The sequence below is a fragment of the Syngnathoides biaculeatus genome, chromosome 22 (assembly GCF_019802595.1).
Source record: "Syngnathoides biaculeatus isolate LvHL_M chromosome 22, ASM1980259v1, whole genome shotgun sequence".
In the NCBI taxonomy this organism is placed as follows: Eukaryota; Metazoa; Chordata; class Actinopteri; order Syngnathiformes; family Syngnathidae; genus Syngnathoides; species Syngnathoides biaculeatus.
Window position 1 is genome coordinate 12,291,570 of NC_084661.1, and position 15,565 is coordinate 12,307,134.

The 15,565-nt window shown below is 41.9% G+C and overlaps 2 protein-coding genes across 6 annotated transcripts; one reads left to right on the plus strand and one right to left on the minus strand.

Moving 5' to 3' along the window:
* Positions 1–278: 278 nt before the first annotated feature.
* On the minus strand, positions 279–3,109 carry ndufb8 (NADH:ubiquinone oxidoreductase subunit B8). 4 transcript variants are annotated; one of them, XM_061810272.1, is made up of 6 exons: positions 3,091–3,109; positions 2,257–2,356; positions 1,930–2,056; positions 1,571–1,670; positions 1,302–1,457; positions 279–437 (listed from the first exon to the last, which is right to left on the minus strand). In XM_061810272.1, exons 2-6 carry the CDS (start codon positions 2,345–2,347, stop codon positions 345–347), a joined length of 567 nt encoding a protein of 188 aa, XP_061666256.1. In that variant the 5' UTR covers positions 2,348–2,356; positions 3,091–3,109; the 3' UTR covers positions 279–344. The 4 variants fall into 4 exon arrangements, with proteins under 4 accessions (XP_061666256.1, XP_061666254.1, XP_061666252.1 ...); XM_061810270.1 differs by lacking the exon at positions 3,091–3,109 and adding an exon at positions 2,874–3,029 and having other exon boundaries at positions 2,257–2,359; XM_061810268.1 differs by lacking the exon at positions 3,091–3,109 and adding an exon at positions 2,748–2,822 and having other exon boundaries at positions 2,257–2,359.
* A 2,595-nt stretch (positions 3,110–5,704) lies between these two features.
* Positions 5,705–14,085, plus strand: tbc1d24 (TBC1 domain family, member 24). 2 transcript variants are annotated; one of them, XM_061810968.1, is made up of 8 exons: positions 5,705–5,975; positions 6,057–6,105; positions 7,797–8,880; positions 10,678–10,836; positions 11,023–11,086; positions 11,151–11,246; positions 11,912–12,158; positions 13,060–14,085. In XM_061810968.1, exons 3-8 carry the CDS (start codon positions 7,895–7,897, stop codon positions 13,212–13,214), a joined length of 1,707 nt encoding a protein of 568 aa, XP_061666952.1. In that variant the 5' UTR covers positions 5,705–5,975; positions 6,057–6,105; positions 7,797–7,894; the 3' UTR covers positions 13,215–14,085. The 2 variants fall into 2 exon arrangements, with proteins under 2 accessions (XP_061666952.1, XP_061666951.1); XM_061810967.1 differs by having other exon boundaries at positions 5,705–6,105.
* Positions 14,086–15,565: the final 1,480 nt, after the last annotated feature.

Below are 15,565 nucleotides of genomic sequence, written 5' to 3' on the forward strand. Positions count from 1 at the left end.
AGCATTCTGTACAAAGCTGACCTTGACAATTAGCCCAGGGGGGATAATCTTTTGTGTGTGTTAATTCTGGAAAACAAGGACGTGAGGAATTTGAACAAAATTCTTCTCTTGCCTTGCCACCCAATGTAGAACAATGTAAGCAAGTGAGAATTTATGTACTCCACACAGCGAGCCGCTACAGAATTTAACGGTGGGCTACAATAGCCAACCAGCCCATGGCTGAAGACACAAATGTCCTCGTCCAATGAACAGCATGCTGAAAATGACATGATTATACATCCATTTAGGTTGAAGTTTTTATTCTTAAGAGAAACGTATATACATGTAGAATGGGACGTTAACATTTAGATTTCATAATTCTTGACTTCCTCGGGCTGTTTTTCAGGATCTCCCCCCTTCTCCAAGTACAGGTTGTTGTAGGGGTACTGTTTGGGTGCCTGGAATGAAAAGAAAATTGCATGTGTAATTAAAAAAACAAGTGTGAAGGAGTCACACACATACTTGGAAAATTACAAAACTTCACTTATTATTAGCCTAGTAGCAGTTGTCCAAGTATTTTTTTTTTTCATTTTTTGGGTGTGTAGACAGGAAAAACACAGCAAATTCATCAATAACAAAAAAGGCCAAATGCCTTGTTTTAAGATTTGCAAATTACCATGACCTGGCTGTTTAAGAAACAATTTTATTAAAATCGATCATATTGCTGTTTTCATTGTGATAGTGCAGGTGCAGATAAATGAATTTGAACTAGAAAACTTCATGTATTTCACTAATTATGTAGCTATATACACTGTACATAGATTTAGATTACACAGAGTACACTATTTTAGTATTATTTGGATGATTTGGTCTAATAGCTTGCAAAAACCCACATTTTACCATCTCCAAAAAATTTGAATGTTACATACAAAACAGAAAAAGATTTTAATATAGAAATGAAGTTGGAAATGGCATCCTGAAAGGTATTTTCTTGTGTTGGATCAATCTGTATAATGTCTGGGTTTTAATTTTGGGATTACAATTAACTTTTTCATAAAAGTGTGAACTAAAATTAAAAAGATGTCACTTATAATACCATGTAATAAAATTGGGATTTAAATCTCTTAAAAAGACTACTCATACGACTTATTTTCTTTCACAATATTTCAACATTATTAGATTTGTCATAAAATAATTGTAAATTTACAATTTAGAAGATTGTCGTTCTTTGCCCTTGTACTCCTTCATAATTTTCACTTTTTGGTTCCTGACAAAAGAATACATTTGATGTATTGTCTATGAATGCCGTGGTCAGTACTTACAACAGGCTGGTAACTCGGGAATTTCTCCCCAAGGTAGAACATAAACAACATGAACCCGATGAACCCAAACAGCTGTTTACACATGGTGCTCCAGGACAATGGGGTGGGAGATGTATCCACGCGGTTCCTTATGTACATGTCAAAATCCCAGTGCAGCTGGGGGTGGGGGGGGGGGGTGTTTGAAAAAGCAGAGAGAAAAATTAACGTTTTACACAACCTCCATGTGGAGGAACAAAATGTCAGTCCTCATCAATTATTTTATTTTTTACCGGCTCTCCCCAGTTTCTCCTCAGGTCACGGTGGTCCCATTGGTACCAGGGGTCCCTCTCGTGCTGAGATCGGTCTGGGAGTTTAGGATAATCGCCGTAGCTGCAAAGAACACAAATGACAAAGAGCAGCCATTTTAGTTTTATGACAAAATGAAGTGTACATTAAGCAAAAGCTCATGTGAAAATGCTTCCACTTCAAGTACAAATAACAATACACTGAGCCTCATTAAGACTTATATCAGTTTAAATTGTTCATTCATTTTCCGTAGCTCTTATCCTTACTAGTGCGGGGAGGCGTTTAAATCCATTAAACTCAAATTATTATTGTTATTATTTTTTTTACAATAATCGAACCGTACCCCTCTCCTTTGTCTGCATAAGGTTCGTAGTCCTCCACTCTCAAGTTGTATTTCTTTGCAGCAGCAGCTTTCTGCTCAGGAGTACTGGGGTACGAGCCAGGCAGCTCACTCTTCAAAGGGCCAGACGCTGAAGAAATAAAAATGAAATACAATGCACAGAAGAGAAAATGAATTACGGCACATCCACAGAGGACGCTAATCGAATGGCTATTTAAAGTTAGCATGTCAAGGTTACTTCAATTTAGGCCTCCAAACACAGCCCAAAAAAGGCGTGTACTTGAATGCATTCATCTAATAACGAATAATAATAAGAACGGGTAAACTCACCGGCCCTGGACCCGGAAAGAAAAGGCGAAATGCCGGACCGTCTTCCCTTCGAAAGAGCCTGAGCCCACCGTCGGAGACCAACGACGGCCATGTTTACTGACTGCTGACAGAGCGACGCGAAAGAAAATGCGCATGCGTGAAGCTCTAGTCCGGGTCTTCGCGAGGACCAAAATTAGCAAAGCGACTCAAACTTACGCTAAATTTTTTAGCAGACTATAAATACTACATTTAGTTGACTAATTTACCCTCCTACTATCTGTATTAAGTTATTTGTTATAAGGGGTGGAAAATTACATTGTTAATTGCGTAAATACGGATTTATTTCAGAGAATGAGAACAGAACGACTGGCTGTGTTCATTCATAAATTCGTTGTTGGTACTATTTAAAGTTGAAACGTCATCAAAAAGTTTTACTTTTTAAAAAGGAGAGATAGCATCTCCAGCCAACGCTACGGTTTACTGCTATGTTAAGCGAGTTTCAAAAGCTTTACCGTCGTGTCACAATAAGTTTGCCTAAAAAACGGCATGTCAGCATTAGCACACCGCCTAGCCCAAAATGCGGTACTGCTGTGTCCATACAGTCTCTTATGTCTTGCTGTCGCATAATTGCAACATACCTGATCAACTTAAACTTGGGTGACCAGGAGCCCACGGCATCATGTTGCTGACCCCGCATTGATTTTATGTTGGATTGTCACGTCGATGCAATTTACGAATATAATGTAAAAGCAATGTCGTTTCAGCGTGAGAAGACAACGTTGATTCTAGGTTAGATTGTGACGTCGTCGCAATTGACAAATACAATGTTGAAACAACGAATTTTCGACGTTGGACCTGAACGTTGTTTCCACGTATAATCCACGTCTGGTGCCCGCTGGGATGGTGCAAAAATGTCAACAGCACAATGAAGAGGGCTGTGTAAATGGCAAACCTAATTCAATCGGGATATTTATTGGCTGTTTGTTGGATCAAATGCTTGTTGTGAATTATAAGTTGCAGTTACTTGTTAGAGCACATCAATTTGTGAAAAAAAAAATATGAGTATGATGCAGTAATCCTTGACCTACATTTTTTTAAAAGAGTGATTTGTCTTCCTCTAGTGGAAATTTTACTCAATCACACTATAAGTGTGCCTTCGGTTTACGGCGCTAACCCATTGCAGTATCCACCTCGATACTATTCTAGGGTGATTAAAAAAAATAATAAAAACCAATAAAGCAAGCAGAAGACTTGAGCATCCGTATGATGTATTTCTCTAACACACCGAGGTCCACCGTCATGGCGGTGAACCGGGATGAGGCCGAACGCTGCATCGACATCGCCGCCGCGGTTCCCCACCGAGAAGGCGAGGGGTGAGTACAACCTGCCGGCACTTGAACTCATCACCTGCTATTTTTTTTCCCTTTTTTTCCAAGGATGCGAGTGTGCGTGCATATATGTGTGGTCGAATTTACGTTGAATTTAGGTTGTTCGACGTCGTGACCTAAAACGACGTTAATTCAACGTTGAATCCACGTCTTGTGCCTGCTGGGATGAGTCGATTGAGGTGAAGCTGTGGCGCCAATGAAGAAACAATGAAGAAAATATTTTTTTTTGACAGTGTTCCGAAAGAGGTCAAAACTTTGCGGCCACTGAAGATGTTCAAGGAATGCTTCAACAGGATCCAAATCCATATTATTTTTGTGTGTGTGTGTGTGTGTGTTTTGCACTCCGCAATGAAGCAGCGCACGCAGTGATGTCACGCGACGTGTGGGAGAGGAAAGATTTGACAAGCATAAACCTCCATAAGCTCGGCCCTGGAGGCTTACTGGCTTTAGACCCATCTGTCTGCCCTCACACACGCGTACATATGCACAATCGTGGCGTTTCGCCACAAATGCCTTGCAATCGTCGGCAAACTCCAAGTCGCGTACGTACACCGATGCCATCGTGGTCGTCTGGCTGCGCTGCACAAGTCTCACTGTCATCCAAATTAAAATAGTTTATAAATATCAGATTCTGGGATATGTAGAATTATGTTGTTGTTAACCTACATAGATCAGCATCAGCCTTTCTGCGACAGACCATTCGCGAGAAATCAAAAGTCTGCACACCCCTGCTCATGTGCCAGGTTTTTGTGATATACAACAAAATAAAAGTCCAAATACATGTGAGGAAATGTTTGAAGATGAGAGGTGAGCTCATTTCTCATTTCCAACCACATTATTTCAGTTAATTACCCTCTCGGAAAGCTTAAAACAAATTCAAATGGGTTGCATAGGCTCTACTCATTAAAATTAATGGTATTTTTTTGTTGTTGTCATTAGAATTATTATCTTTCCTTTTTCTTAGCATGTTGAGCAGTGCAGAAATATGTATATATATTTTTTTAAACTCATAAGTATGGCATCTTGTCTTGTTGTCTTAATAGATATCACCCAAGGGTTCCAATACCAAGAATATTTGAAACCTAAAATTTTTTTTACTTGAAGCAAATATCCAAATCATTGTACATAGTTTTTGGAACATTTGTTGTAAAGTGCTTCGAGGTGGTATAGTTTTTCTACTTTTTTTTTTTAAATTTGACTACTATGATTATTGTTATTGTTTTCCTTTTAATGTTCATTTCTTTGCTCACTTACGGGTCTGAACTTGGTTGAGGATGACCTACTAGATCAGATAATTCCTCCTATTCTGTCATTTATAAAGGTATTATTATCCCACTGTTAATGAATGTAAATTAATTGTATTTTTCCTTCTTTCTTCCTCCCTTTTTTCTCTTTTCTTTTCTTATTTCTTTATCTGCTTGTATATAAAAGTGTGGAATAAAATTATTACAAAAAAATAAAAATGCCCAAAAATATATTTTTTTAAATGGTCTGTGTTCTATTAAGTTTTGTTACCCTGTTTCCCCCCAAATTTGGACATCCACTTTATATGAGATATTATTATCCCACTGTTAATGAATGTAATTTTTTTTTCTTCTTTCTTCCTCCCTTTTTTCTCTTTTCTTTTCTTATTTCTTTCTCTGTTTGTATATAAAAGTGGGGAATAAAATTATAACAAAAAATTAAATAAAAATGCAAAATGGTCTGTGTTCTATTAAGTTTTTTAAAGTTTGTCCCCAAATTTGTACATCCAGTTTATATGAGATATAATAAGTGGATAGGCTTCACTTGTCACACGTATCCATTTAAAGTTTTTTTTGTACAGATGAGATATGTAAAGCTTTTGAAGTACTGTACTCTATTGGAGAATGAATGACATCAAATATGTCTGTCTCAGGGACAATGACTAGAAGAAAAGAAAAAACAAGAATCGTTGTTGCAAAAAGTCACGCAGGTTTTGCACAATTTAATCATCAGTAATGAGTGTCATGTGTTGGACTGTGTTTTGGTGGTGGCTTTGACCACCCCACAAAGGAAGGTTTTGTTGCCCTCTTCTGGCGTTTCCTGTCCCACTGTCATCCACTTTGACACTCTGGGTGTAAACAAGTATCTGTTTTGCCTTATGCGAGGGAAAAAAAATGCAAATAGTTAAGAAAATATGTCTATATTTAATCAGTCTATTTGAGCTGATGTGCTTTTCGTGCAACAGTAAATTGAGCTTGCAGCTGAGCCGCTTCGGAGCAAGTGCGCATGCGCGAGGCGACTTTCTCCCCCTCCCACGGCTGCAGCTTGACGTCTCAAGACATGTCCCCTCTCCAGGTGGGAGCAACATCTGCATTTTTCACAACTCAGGTTTGGCCACCGAAGGAACTGTACCTGCTTTTTTTTTGTCCTTAATGGCGCCGAAATGTTCATGCGTTGTTTTCTCGGCAGTTCCCAGTAAATAGGAGAAAAAACGAATGTGCTGCAAATTCATATAGAGGTAAGTGATATTTATGCTACCCCATGCATGTCAAACCATTAGCTTTTTCCTTTTATGTGAATTGATGTCTGTCGAGTTCCATTGTTTGTATCAATGCGACTCGTAGTTAGCTGCATGTTTTAAATGGTGGCCGCTTGTGTCAGCTGGCGGCTAGCTCATGCTAACAATGCTAACTTGGCCAGAATGAATGGGAGCGGTGGGGATACATTTGCTTGGTTTTCATTTTTAATGCATCTTAATAAGTTCCTTTTCCTAACTGAGGGTCAGTTATTGTTTTCAATGCATTTGCAGCTGCATGTTGATGGGGAAGGAGGTAGCAGACTTTTTTTTTTTTTTTTTTTTTACGTTTTGCAGAATACAATGAGGTCAAATTATCATACATAAACGTATATATTTTTTCCTGGTTCAGCTGCTAGCAAATTACATGCATCCATTCTGTAATTTTCCTTAGCTTCAAAGACGCGCTCCTATCATTTAATTACAAGCTGACCAGTTGACCCTCATGAGTGCAGAATCACATTAGCCTAAAGTCTCCCTTTTCATTTTGTACAGCTGGTATGCTATTCTGAAAAGATGTTTTTTGGTGAACTGGATCATGTGGAAAAGCTGCTATTTAAGTGGATAAAATGGTAAAAGTGAGTTAAATCAGGATCAGTCTGTGTCGACAACAATGAGTGAGAGCAAATGTTCTGTGTGTCCAACTATTGCGTAAAATGAGTGCTTTGAAAAAAGTGTTTACGAAGACACATTTTTCAATATATCGCAACTGATCTTTGGACGTGGTCTTTAGCCCTCCGTGTCAGTAGCACTCAAGCAGTGTTCAATGATCTTGCCCCACTTCTGACCAGATCTCGTTCACGTTTCTGGAAATGCTTGCTTGAACATGCGTTTGGCTAATTAAGACGTTTTGTCGACCCGCGAGTCCCACGAGAACTTGCATTCGTCAGTCGTCACGTCACAGATTTAATTCATCTAGTTTTCAGATGTTTTTAGCTCTGACGATGTAATGGATTGCAGTCACTGTGATTCGACGGGTGCGTATGCGCACCATCGCACTCGCAAATCTGCACAGTCGGTCACGAAAAATCCCGTGCATCAAATTTGTTACGAGTAGAAATATAGATATGGAAAGACGTCGCTTATTTTGTGTAGTCTTTACCAATATTCCCTCTAAACTGCGCATTTTTTTTTGTTTTGTTTTTTTTTCAACACGGAAGCACACAGTCTCTAACTGCTGCTGCTCAGCCTACTTCTACTTCCGAGTTTACCTGACACCGCCCCCCTCCGCTCTTATAGGGGTACACTCATAATTACAAACAGAACACACACCCGCAACTTTATATCTGCGGGCATGACTGGTGGACCTCGCCCGTACATTTTTCAAATGTGAGTGACTGGGATTGGATAATACTGTTTCAAAGCAAATATTTACTGTGACAAGCTAGTACTGATTAAAAAAAACTTCAAACACAAAGCTATTCTGTTTTTTGAATGGCAACAGGTGATTTAGTGGGAGGGCTTTTATTTTTTCTGCCTATCACGATACGTCGCTGGCTTAGAGAGATGAAGAAGTTTCTGGTAAATAGATAATTATAGGACCGACGCTGGGGAGGAATCCCTGCTTTATTTTATGTCTCATTCTTTCCTCAAAATGTGTGCTTATTTCTCCCTTTTTCCCGTTATCTGTGCAGCGACAGTCATGGGCCGCTCGGTAGAATAGGCCAGCGATCAGTTGTCTGGAGGCGGGGTTTAGTCATAGTCTTCGGAGAGCCCCACTCAGTTTCCCACCATGGCTGAAGAGGACTATGCCGCTTTCGTGGACTTGAACCAGATGGGGGATCTGGCGAAGAGCAGCGGGCCCACCAAGGTGGACTGCAAGGACCTGCGAGAGTTTAAGCAGATGGCCCGTCAGGGTTACTGGGCCAAGAATCACACGCTTCGGGCGCAAGTGTACCAGCAGCTGATCAAAAGCATCCCCTGTCGCACGGTGACGCCAGATGCCGAAGTCTACCGGGACCTCATGGGAAGTGAGGTCACCAAGAAGCCGTCCTCCAACATCCCGTTGCCCGACTTTGTGGACGGGAGCCCCGTGCCGCGCTATTGCTTGAAGGCCGATGCTGTTGGCTCCGCCCACCGCATAATCGGCTGCCTGGCTGGTCAGTTTCCCGATATTTCCCACTGCCCCTCCCTCCCGGCCATCACGTCTTTGCTCCTTCACTTCAGCGCCGACGAGGCCCAGTGTTTTGAGCACGTGAGCCGCATACTGGCTTGCAACGAGCCGGGTAAACGGCTCCTGGACCAGACCTTTCTGGCCTACGAGTCGGGCTGCATGACTTTCGGAGATCTGGCCAACAAGTACTGCGCCCCGGCTCATAAACTGATCGTGGCCACGGCCCGGGATGTTCTGGAGGTCTACGCGGACTGGCAGCGCTGGGTGCTCGGCGACCTGCCCTTCAGCCACATAGTCCGCATCCTGGATGTCTACCTGGTGGAGGGCTACAAGATTCTATACCGCGTTGGCATAGCTTTACTCAAGTTTTACCGGAAGCACAAGGCGGGAGCCGCGAGGGCGCCAGCCGACCAGCAGCAGGATTCCGGCAAAGTCAGGTCAGACATTCAGGCTTTTGTCAAAGGAATCGCTTCGGTGGTCACGCCTGATAAGCTGCTCGAGAAGGCCTTCACCATTCGCCTGCTGAGCCGCAAGGAGATCACCTTGTTGCAGCTCACCAATGAAAAGTCCCTGCAGCAAAAAGGCATCACGGTCAAGCAGAAGAGGTAAAATTATACGCTGACAAGTTTTGCCACAGCGTCGTATGTGCGACTCATCCCGTCTTTTCTCTTTGATGTGCTTGCAACCATTTTGTTGCTCTTTATTCAAATGCATTCTTTGGGTTACCTGAAATATAAATAAATGCATTTTAGAACCATATATTTATGGAATGGATTATGTTTCCCTTATGTATGGAGACTTATGGGACACTCCGTAATTAATTTCATTTTCTGAACGTCATCTCGCTTAATTCGAATATACAAACCGTAATTCCCGGCCTACAGAGTGCACGTGTTTGTAAGCTTCACCAAGTACATTTGGAAAGGAAATACCTTTTGGTACATACGTAGGCCGTAGCCGTGTAAAAGCCGCAAGTGCCCACATTGAAACGTGAGATATTTACAAACAAAGATGGTACACGGAGAAGTTTAACGCTAGCGCTGATGCCAGCCCCTCCACGCTAAAAGGGCCGGTTAACAAAAAAACAAACGTACTGGTAAAAAAATCACTGAGACCACCGTAGTTACACGCTAGTGCAGCGCTAACAGGGCCGGACCGGTAAACGTTACTTCTTCGGCACATATATTCCACCGGTCTCACTCTAACCTTTTCCGCTCGAGTGCTGTTAGAAAAAAAAAAATGCATAAATTAGCCGCATCACCGCATAAGCCTCAAGGTTGAAAGCGTGTGGGGAAAAAAAGTCGCGGCTTTTAGGCCGGAAATTACGGTAATATGAAACCCCAAAGATGGGCTAACAGTAATCTAATGCATGGCCACTTAAGAGGTGAATTTGTGAATAGGAAAGTTTCTATATTTGTTTTCCTTTGTCCCCATGGTGATGGTTTCTCTTGTACGTTTTTCCTCACTTTCACTTTGTTTCCTCATTTGTTTTGTTTTTTTTGCAACATTCTTTCATCAATCTTCCATCTCATCTTCACTTCCACTTCTGGTTCAGATTTCGGTGGGTTCTCGCCCATCATCTTGCTATCTACGTTCATTGCTTTCCTTTCTCAGATCATTTATTTTAATACCACAATTGAAGATATATAAATAAATGTATTGCTGTACATGCTAAATATATTTGATTGGCTTGAGTTGAGTACTCCGAATTTGTGTCATATCAACCTTGTTTGGCAAACTCTACCCACAGAGTTTGAGTAGAACTCCACAAAATGTTTTGTAATTAATAATTCAGAACTAAGTAATGTACCCCGACATCTAATTGGCTGATTCTGTATCGCAATATGTCACTGATGGTGTAGTGGTACGGGCAGCGTGGGATCGATTCCCCCTCGGTGATGGTGTCGATATCTGCCCTGTGACTGACTGCCGACCAGTTCAGGGTGTGGCCCGCCTTTCGCCCGAAGCTTGCTGGGTTAGGCTCCAGCTTTCTCGCGAACCTTGTGAGGATAAGCGGCTTGGATGATGACATGACATGTATCGCAATACATTTGTCCATACACTGTAGTGCTGTGTTTCCGCCCTTTATTGAGCCAAGGCACGCATAGATATAGATCACAGAGCACACCACCAAATTGCAAATGTCACAGTTTTTACTAACATAACGATCTTGGTCTTGTCTCGATTTCCTCAAATCTCGGCCTTTTTATTGATATGAATCATTTCGAGCCCATAGTTCACCCCCCAACCGCCAATCCCTCACAGCACTCTTTTAATGTGCCTTGGCCCAATGGCTGGGAATCATTTCTGTACCGTACCATCTCTTCAAACCCCTCACCCTCCTCGGAAGTGGATGACTAACTTTCCCCTTCCCGTCGCGTTTCTTCCCGCGGCGTCCGCAGGAGGAACGTGCAGCTGGCGCTCAACCCGGACACTTTCTCCTCAGAGATCGTCAGCGCGAAGGAGATGCGGGACATCTGGTCGTGGATTCCCGAGCGCTTCGCCTTGAGCCAACCGCAGCTCCTCTTCACCACCTCCACGCATGGCTGCAGCCTCAACAGGTACAGTACATTTGACTCGTTTTTAGTATCTATTCTTCAAAATGTTCACTTTTACTCCCTATATTAGAAAACTGGTACCTGTTCTGTAGTCTTACTACTACAGGCGTTGAATTAGTTCCCCCTATAATGAACGACGCTAAGTCTTCTGTTTAATCTGGTTCTCTGCACCACATTAACTTCACGCAGATTCTACGAGCATTGTGAAGGCCACGAGCCCACGCTGCTCCTGATCCGAACCACAGACGGCGATGTAAGGCAGCCATTTTAAAAACTGAATTCAAACATGAATTGTGACGACACTCGTTTGGGCTCAGGTATGCGGAGCCTTCCTGTCTACTGATTGGGAAGAACGCAAGAGGGGAGGCAACAAGCTGAGTTTCTTTGGCACAGGGGAGTGCTTCGTCTTCAGGGTGAGTTCAATTCCATTTTTTTTTTTTTTAATTTATCGCTAGCAAAAAAGAGCTTGCATTCTCTGCGTTATCATTATAGCCAGCAGGGGGTGCTGTTTCTCTAGTTTCACATGCTTTTGAGTTCAGCATCGTTGGGATCACTTTGTAGAACCAATTTATAAAGTTGTGATGTTGAAGGGGGGGCGGAGTCTGTGGTGCACAGGTGACTTTCCTGTGCTGGTAAAAGAAATTAAATGTCTTAGATGTGTAAATTATTTACCTGCCACAGCTTAGGCCTGTCTGATGTCTGCACAGAAGGAAGAGACACTCTTTTCACGCACACATGTTCAAGCACGGGGTGAACAAGAACTGCTGTATCCTGATCCGGATGTATTTCATCATGATTATAAATTCAAAATAATATAATGGCACCAAAATAAAGGGATTGAACTGATGTCAGGAATTGGCATGCTAAAGATATAAACGTGTGATTCATTTTACTTTTCCTGTAGTTTTGGCTAGAGGGTTTTTTTTTTTCTTCATTTTTCCATGCTCCCATAATTCAGAGCGTGTCCTCGCTGACAATATGACAGAGAGTAGCGAGTTTAGGATCTCATGTGACTTGCAGGTGTTCCTAATGAAGTGTCCGGTTAATGCCCGACCGCATCCTAATTGTTTGTTGTCAGCTGAAGCCGGAGATGGAGCGCTACGAGTGGGTGGTGATCCGCCACCCGGAGTTAGCCTCCGCCGTCAAGGATCGCGGTCAGGAGGACACGGACCCCTCCGAGGGCCAAAACTCCGTCACAAATAGTCTGCAGCCGACAGAGAAGGCGGCCGGCGAGCTGTCGCCCTTCCTGTCCGCCCGCCACTTCAATCTCAACTCGAGGAACACGTCCATGTTTATGGCTGGGAACTTTGACTCTATCATTGTTGGTAAGTTTGAAAATTATTTACTACAAAAAAAATGTTTAGCTAAGCCAGTGATATAGTGACAGGCAGATCAGCTAAATGTTTTTCTACTTAATGACAGAAGGTACAGCGAACCTGCATATCCACCAGTGTCCATTCATACGACAAATTTATATCCGAACGAGGGCAGATTAATGTCTAGTTATCTAATCTGATTAAAAACTCAGTCCAAGCTTAGTCCACTGTCAAGAAAAGTGTAACAAAGACTAAGTGGAAATATGAAGGTAAATCGGTCTGAGTAGTCTTAATCCAGGACTGTCAAAGTAATCTAAATCCAATACTGAATCCAAGACCTGTTCTGAAAGTAATTTACTCAACACCCTCAAGTAAGAGCAGTTGAACTAAATCCAGTACTATAGAAGTCTATATCCAATGCTGGTCTAGTTCTAAAGATGGAGAGTAATCTAAGTAGATCTCAGACTAGTATAAATCCAAGAGTAAGTAAATGAGACCTAATGCTCACACTCGGGTGGCGCTCATCTGACCTATATGTCACCCAAAAAAAAAATCACAATTGTTTGACAAAACAGACAAAAACAAGCCCACTTAAATGTTTCATCATCACTATTTACGGCGGCACAGCTGTAAAGTGTTGGCCTCACAGTTCTGAGGTCCAGGGTTCGATCCCGGCCCCCGCCTGTGTGGAGTTTGCACGTTCTCCCCGTGCCTTCGTGGTTTTTCTCCAGGTACTCCGGTTTCCTCCCACATCCCAAAAACATGCAACGTTAATTGGACACTCTAAATTGCCCCTAGGTTTGGCATTGCCTCCTGTGCCCGATATGTATGATCAAAATGTCGCCGGGGCAAAAGCGAACCGAAAAAGCAATATTTCTGAAATACCACCATCGCTGCGTTCTCTGGTCAGGTGGAGGCGAAGGCAACGCCCTGTACATCGACTCGGAGCTGAACCACGGGCGCACCGGCTGCTGCGCCACGTTCGACAACCCGCCACTGTGTGCCGAGAGCTTCCAAGTGGCCCTGCTGGAAAGTTGGGGCTTCCAGGACGCCATGGCAACATAACGCTGCACCCACTTTATACAACCCAATCGCGGGAAAACACTTAATCTAACCTACATTACTCGCAGAAAGTTAGCTTTCGGGTGAAATTCCATCTGGATCCAAAATGCACTATAACGTTGAGAGGTCAACCTAATTTGACCTTCTCTAAATGTCCGAATGCACGTCCAACTTGAAGTGAAAACATTTCGCCGTCCTGCAAATTAAATCTTGATTGTATTTTTGGACCTTATTTCATCAGAACAAAATCTCATGTTTTTCCAATTTATTGTTATGTATAAATGTTCATAATTAGCCTGATAGTGTACAGTTTCGCGTCACGTCGTGATGTGTTGCGTTCATATCCATGCTGAGGAGCGATTTAGATGTGTTGTGTAAATTTATTTTTATGCGAAGTTTATTACAAGACTGCCAAATTCTCAATCAAAGTGCAGTCCTGAGGAAAGATCAGTGACCACATAGGTTCATATTGGTATATTGTCTTAAATATGTCTGGCCGTAAAGTGTTTTTAAATCTGATCAACAAGATTCAAATGTAATGAGCGGATTTGTTGACTGAAGTTGTGGTCATGTGTCTGATCGCTCGGACTGAATTAATGTGATTTGTGCTTGTGACTCGTGTCCGTGATGCATTTCAGTGTTGCCGTTTTGCACCGTTTATCCCAAAGCTGTAAGTGACGACTAAGAAACAGAAATGTAAGTTGTGAGAAATGCTTATTTGGTTTAAAATCAATGGTCTCTCCCATGGATTCTGTCCTTCACAATTGTGGTGTTTGGCAATATGTTCTCCCACTGATGCAACCTTTTGGGATTTGTACATCTATATTGTTGATTGTCTATTAAAAAAAAGTGATAATGCAGCACTATGCTTCAATGGACTCGTGTCTCGACCTTTTTCTTTCCCTCACTCGCATCTACGCCGAATGCCTTTTAATGTCAGCTGACCTTGAATCAAAATGTCTAATTCCATCTCCTTGTTTTTTTGCCTCTCTACTAAGGGCTCCTTGTTGTGATTTCTACTGCAATTGTGTTACCTTTCACACCAGATTATAATTTTTGTTGATATTCAATTAAATGATGCTTGAAGTGTTTTAAATACACTTAAAAGTTCATAAGAATAGCTACATATGGGAAAAATTACTCACACATCTCTATTTTTGTTGTCTTTTCAGGAAGTTTCTGTCTAAACTGCATGACTGGAATGATTTTCCAGACATCCACACCAATTTGTAATTTTCATTTACTCCCATTTATTTATGTATATATTTATGTTGTATTTGTTGAATGTGTCGTATTTACTTTGAAATTATCACCAGAGTGTTGCATAACACGGGGAAGTTATGTTCGCAGTTATGGCCATTTTCTATGGAAGTAAATATGTGCCACCAGGATTGTAATTTGCAATGCCACAGAAAAAACAAGATTTGAATTTGTAATGTAAAGTGATCACATTTTCAATAGTTGTATTTCAGTGTCACTATTCAATGTTAACAATTCAACTGGCTACAATTCGCTGTCTAAAATTCACCGTCTGTGCCACCAGGCAGGGTTACTTCAGCTCAGAACCAAACACCCACCCAATCGCAGTTAAGCTTTCTAAATCACATGACGTCACATACTAAGAAAGCGTAACTGGATTGGCTGGCTGGTTCTGACCTGAAGTAACCCTGTCTGGCAGCACAGGCGGTGAAATTTAGACAGCGAATTGCAGCAACTATTGAAAATGTGATCACTTTACATTTCAAATTCAAATCCTAGTGGCACATATGTACTTCCATAATTTTCACTGTCACATTTAACAAATGATTGGCAAAATAGTTGCATGTTGCAAGATTCAATAAAATAACAGTTAATTAAAAAGTATGCAGTAATCCCCCGCTATATTGCGGTTTGCTTTTTACAGTCGCTCTATACTGTGCATATTACTGATATTTGTGTGTTTTATTGCGACTGGGTGGTCTGGAATGTTACCCCAGTGATTGGTGGGGGTTTACTGCAATACATTTGTTCAGAACATGAATCATTTTGGGCTTAACTATATTTATTTATGCTTATAAATCTGTTTGACCTCAGTTGAAACGTTGTCGTTTTGGTAGACACTAACCTATTAAACGTGGGTGTTAAAGCACTCGCATTGCAAATCTATCCGTTTGAAGCGGGTGCGGCAGCCCCCCCTCCCACTGCAAAATGTAATATCCCGGATGGCAAAGTGGCGTAGTGATTCCCTCTTTACGATAAGTGCCGTCGACTCCGGCGTGCCAAGGCTGCGCTGTTCATTGAGGATTCAGCTAATCACACATGCGCTTTTCTATATTTAGCTTTGGGTGTTGGTCTGGCGCATCACTTGACGACCA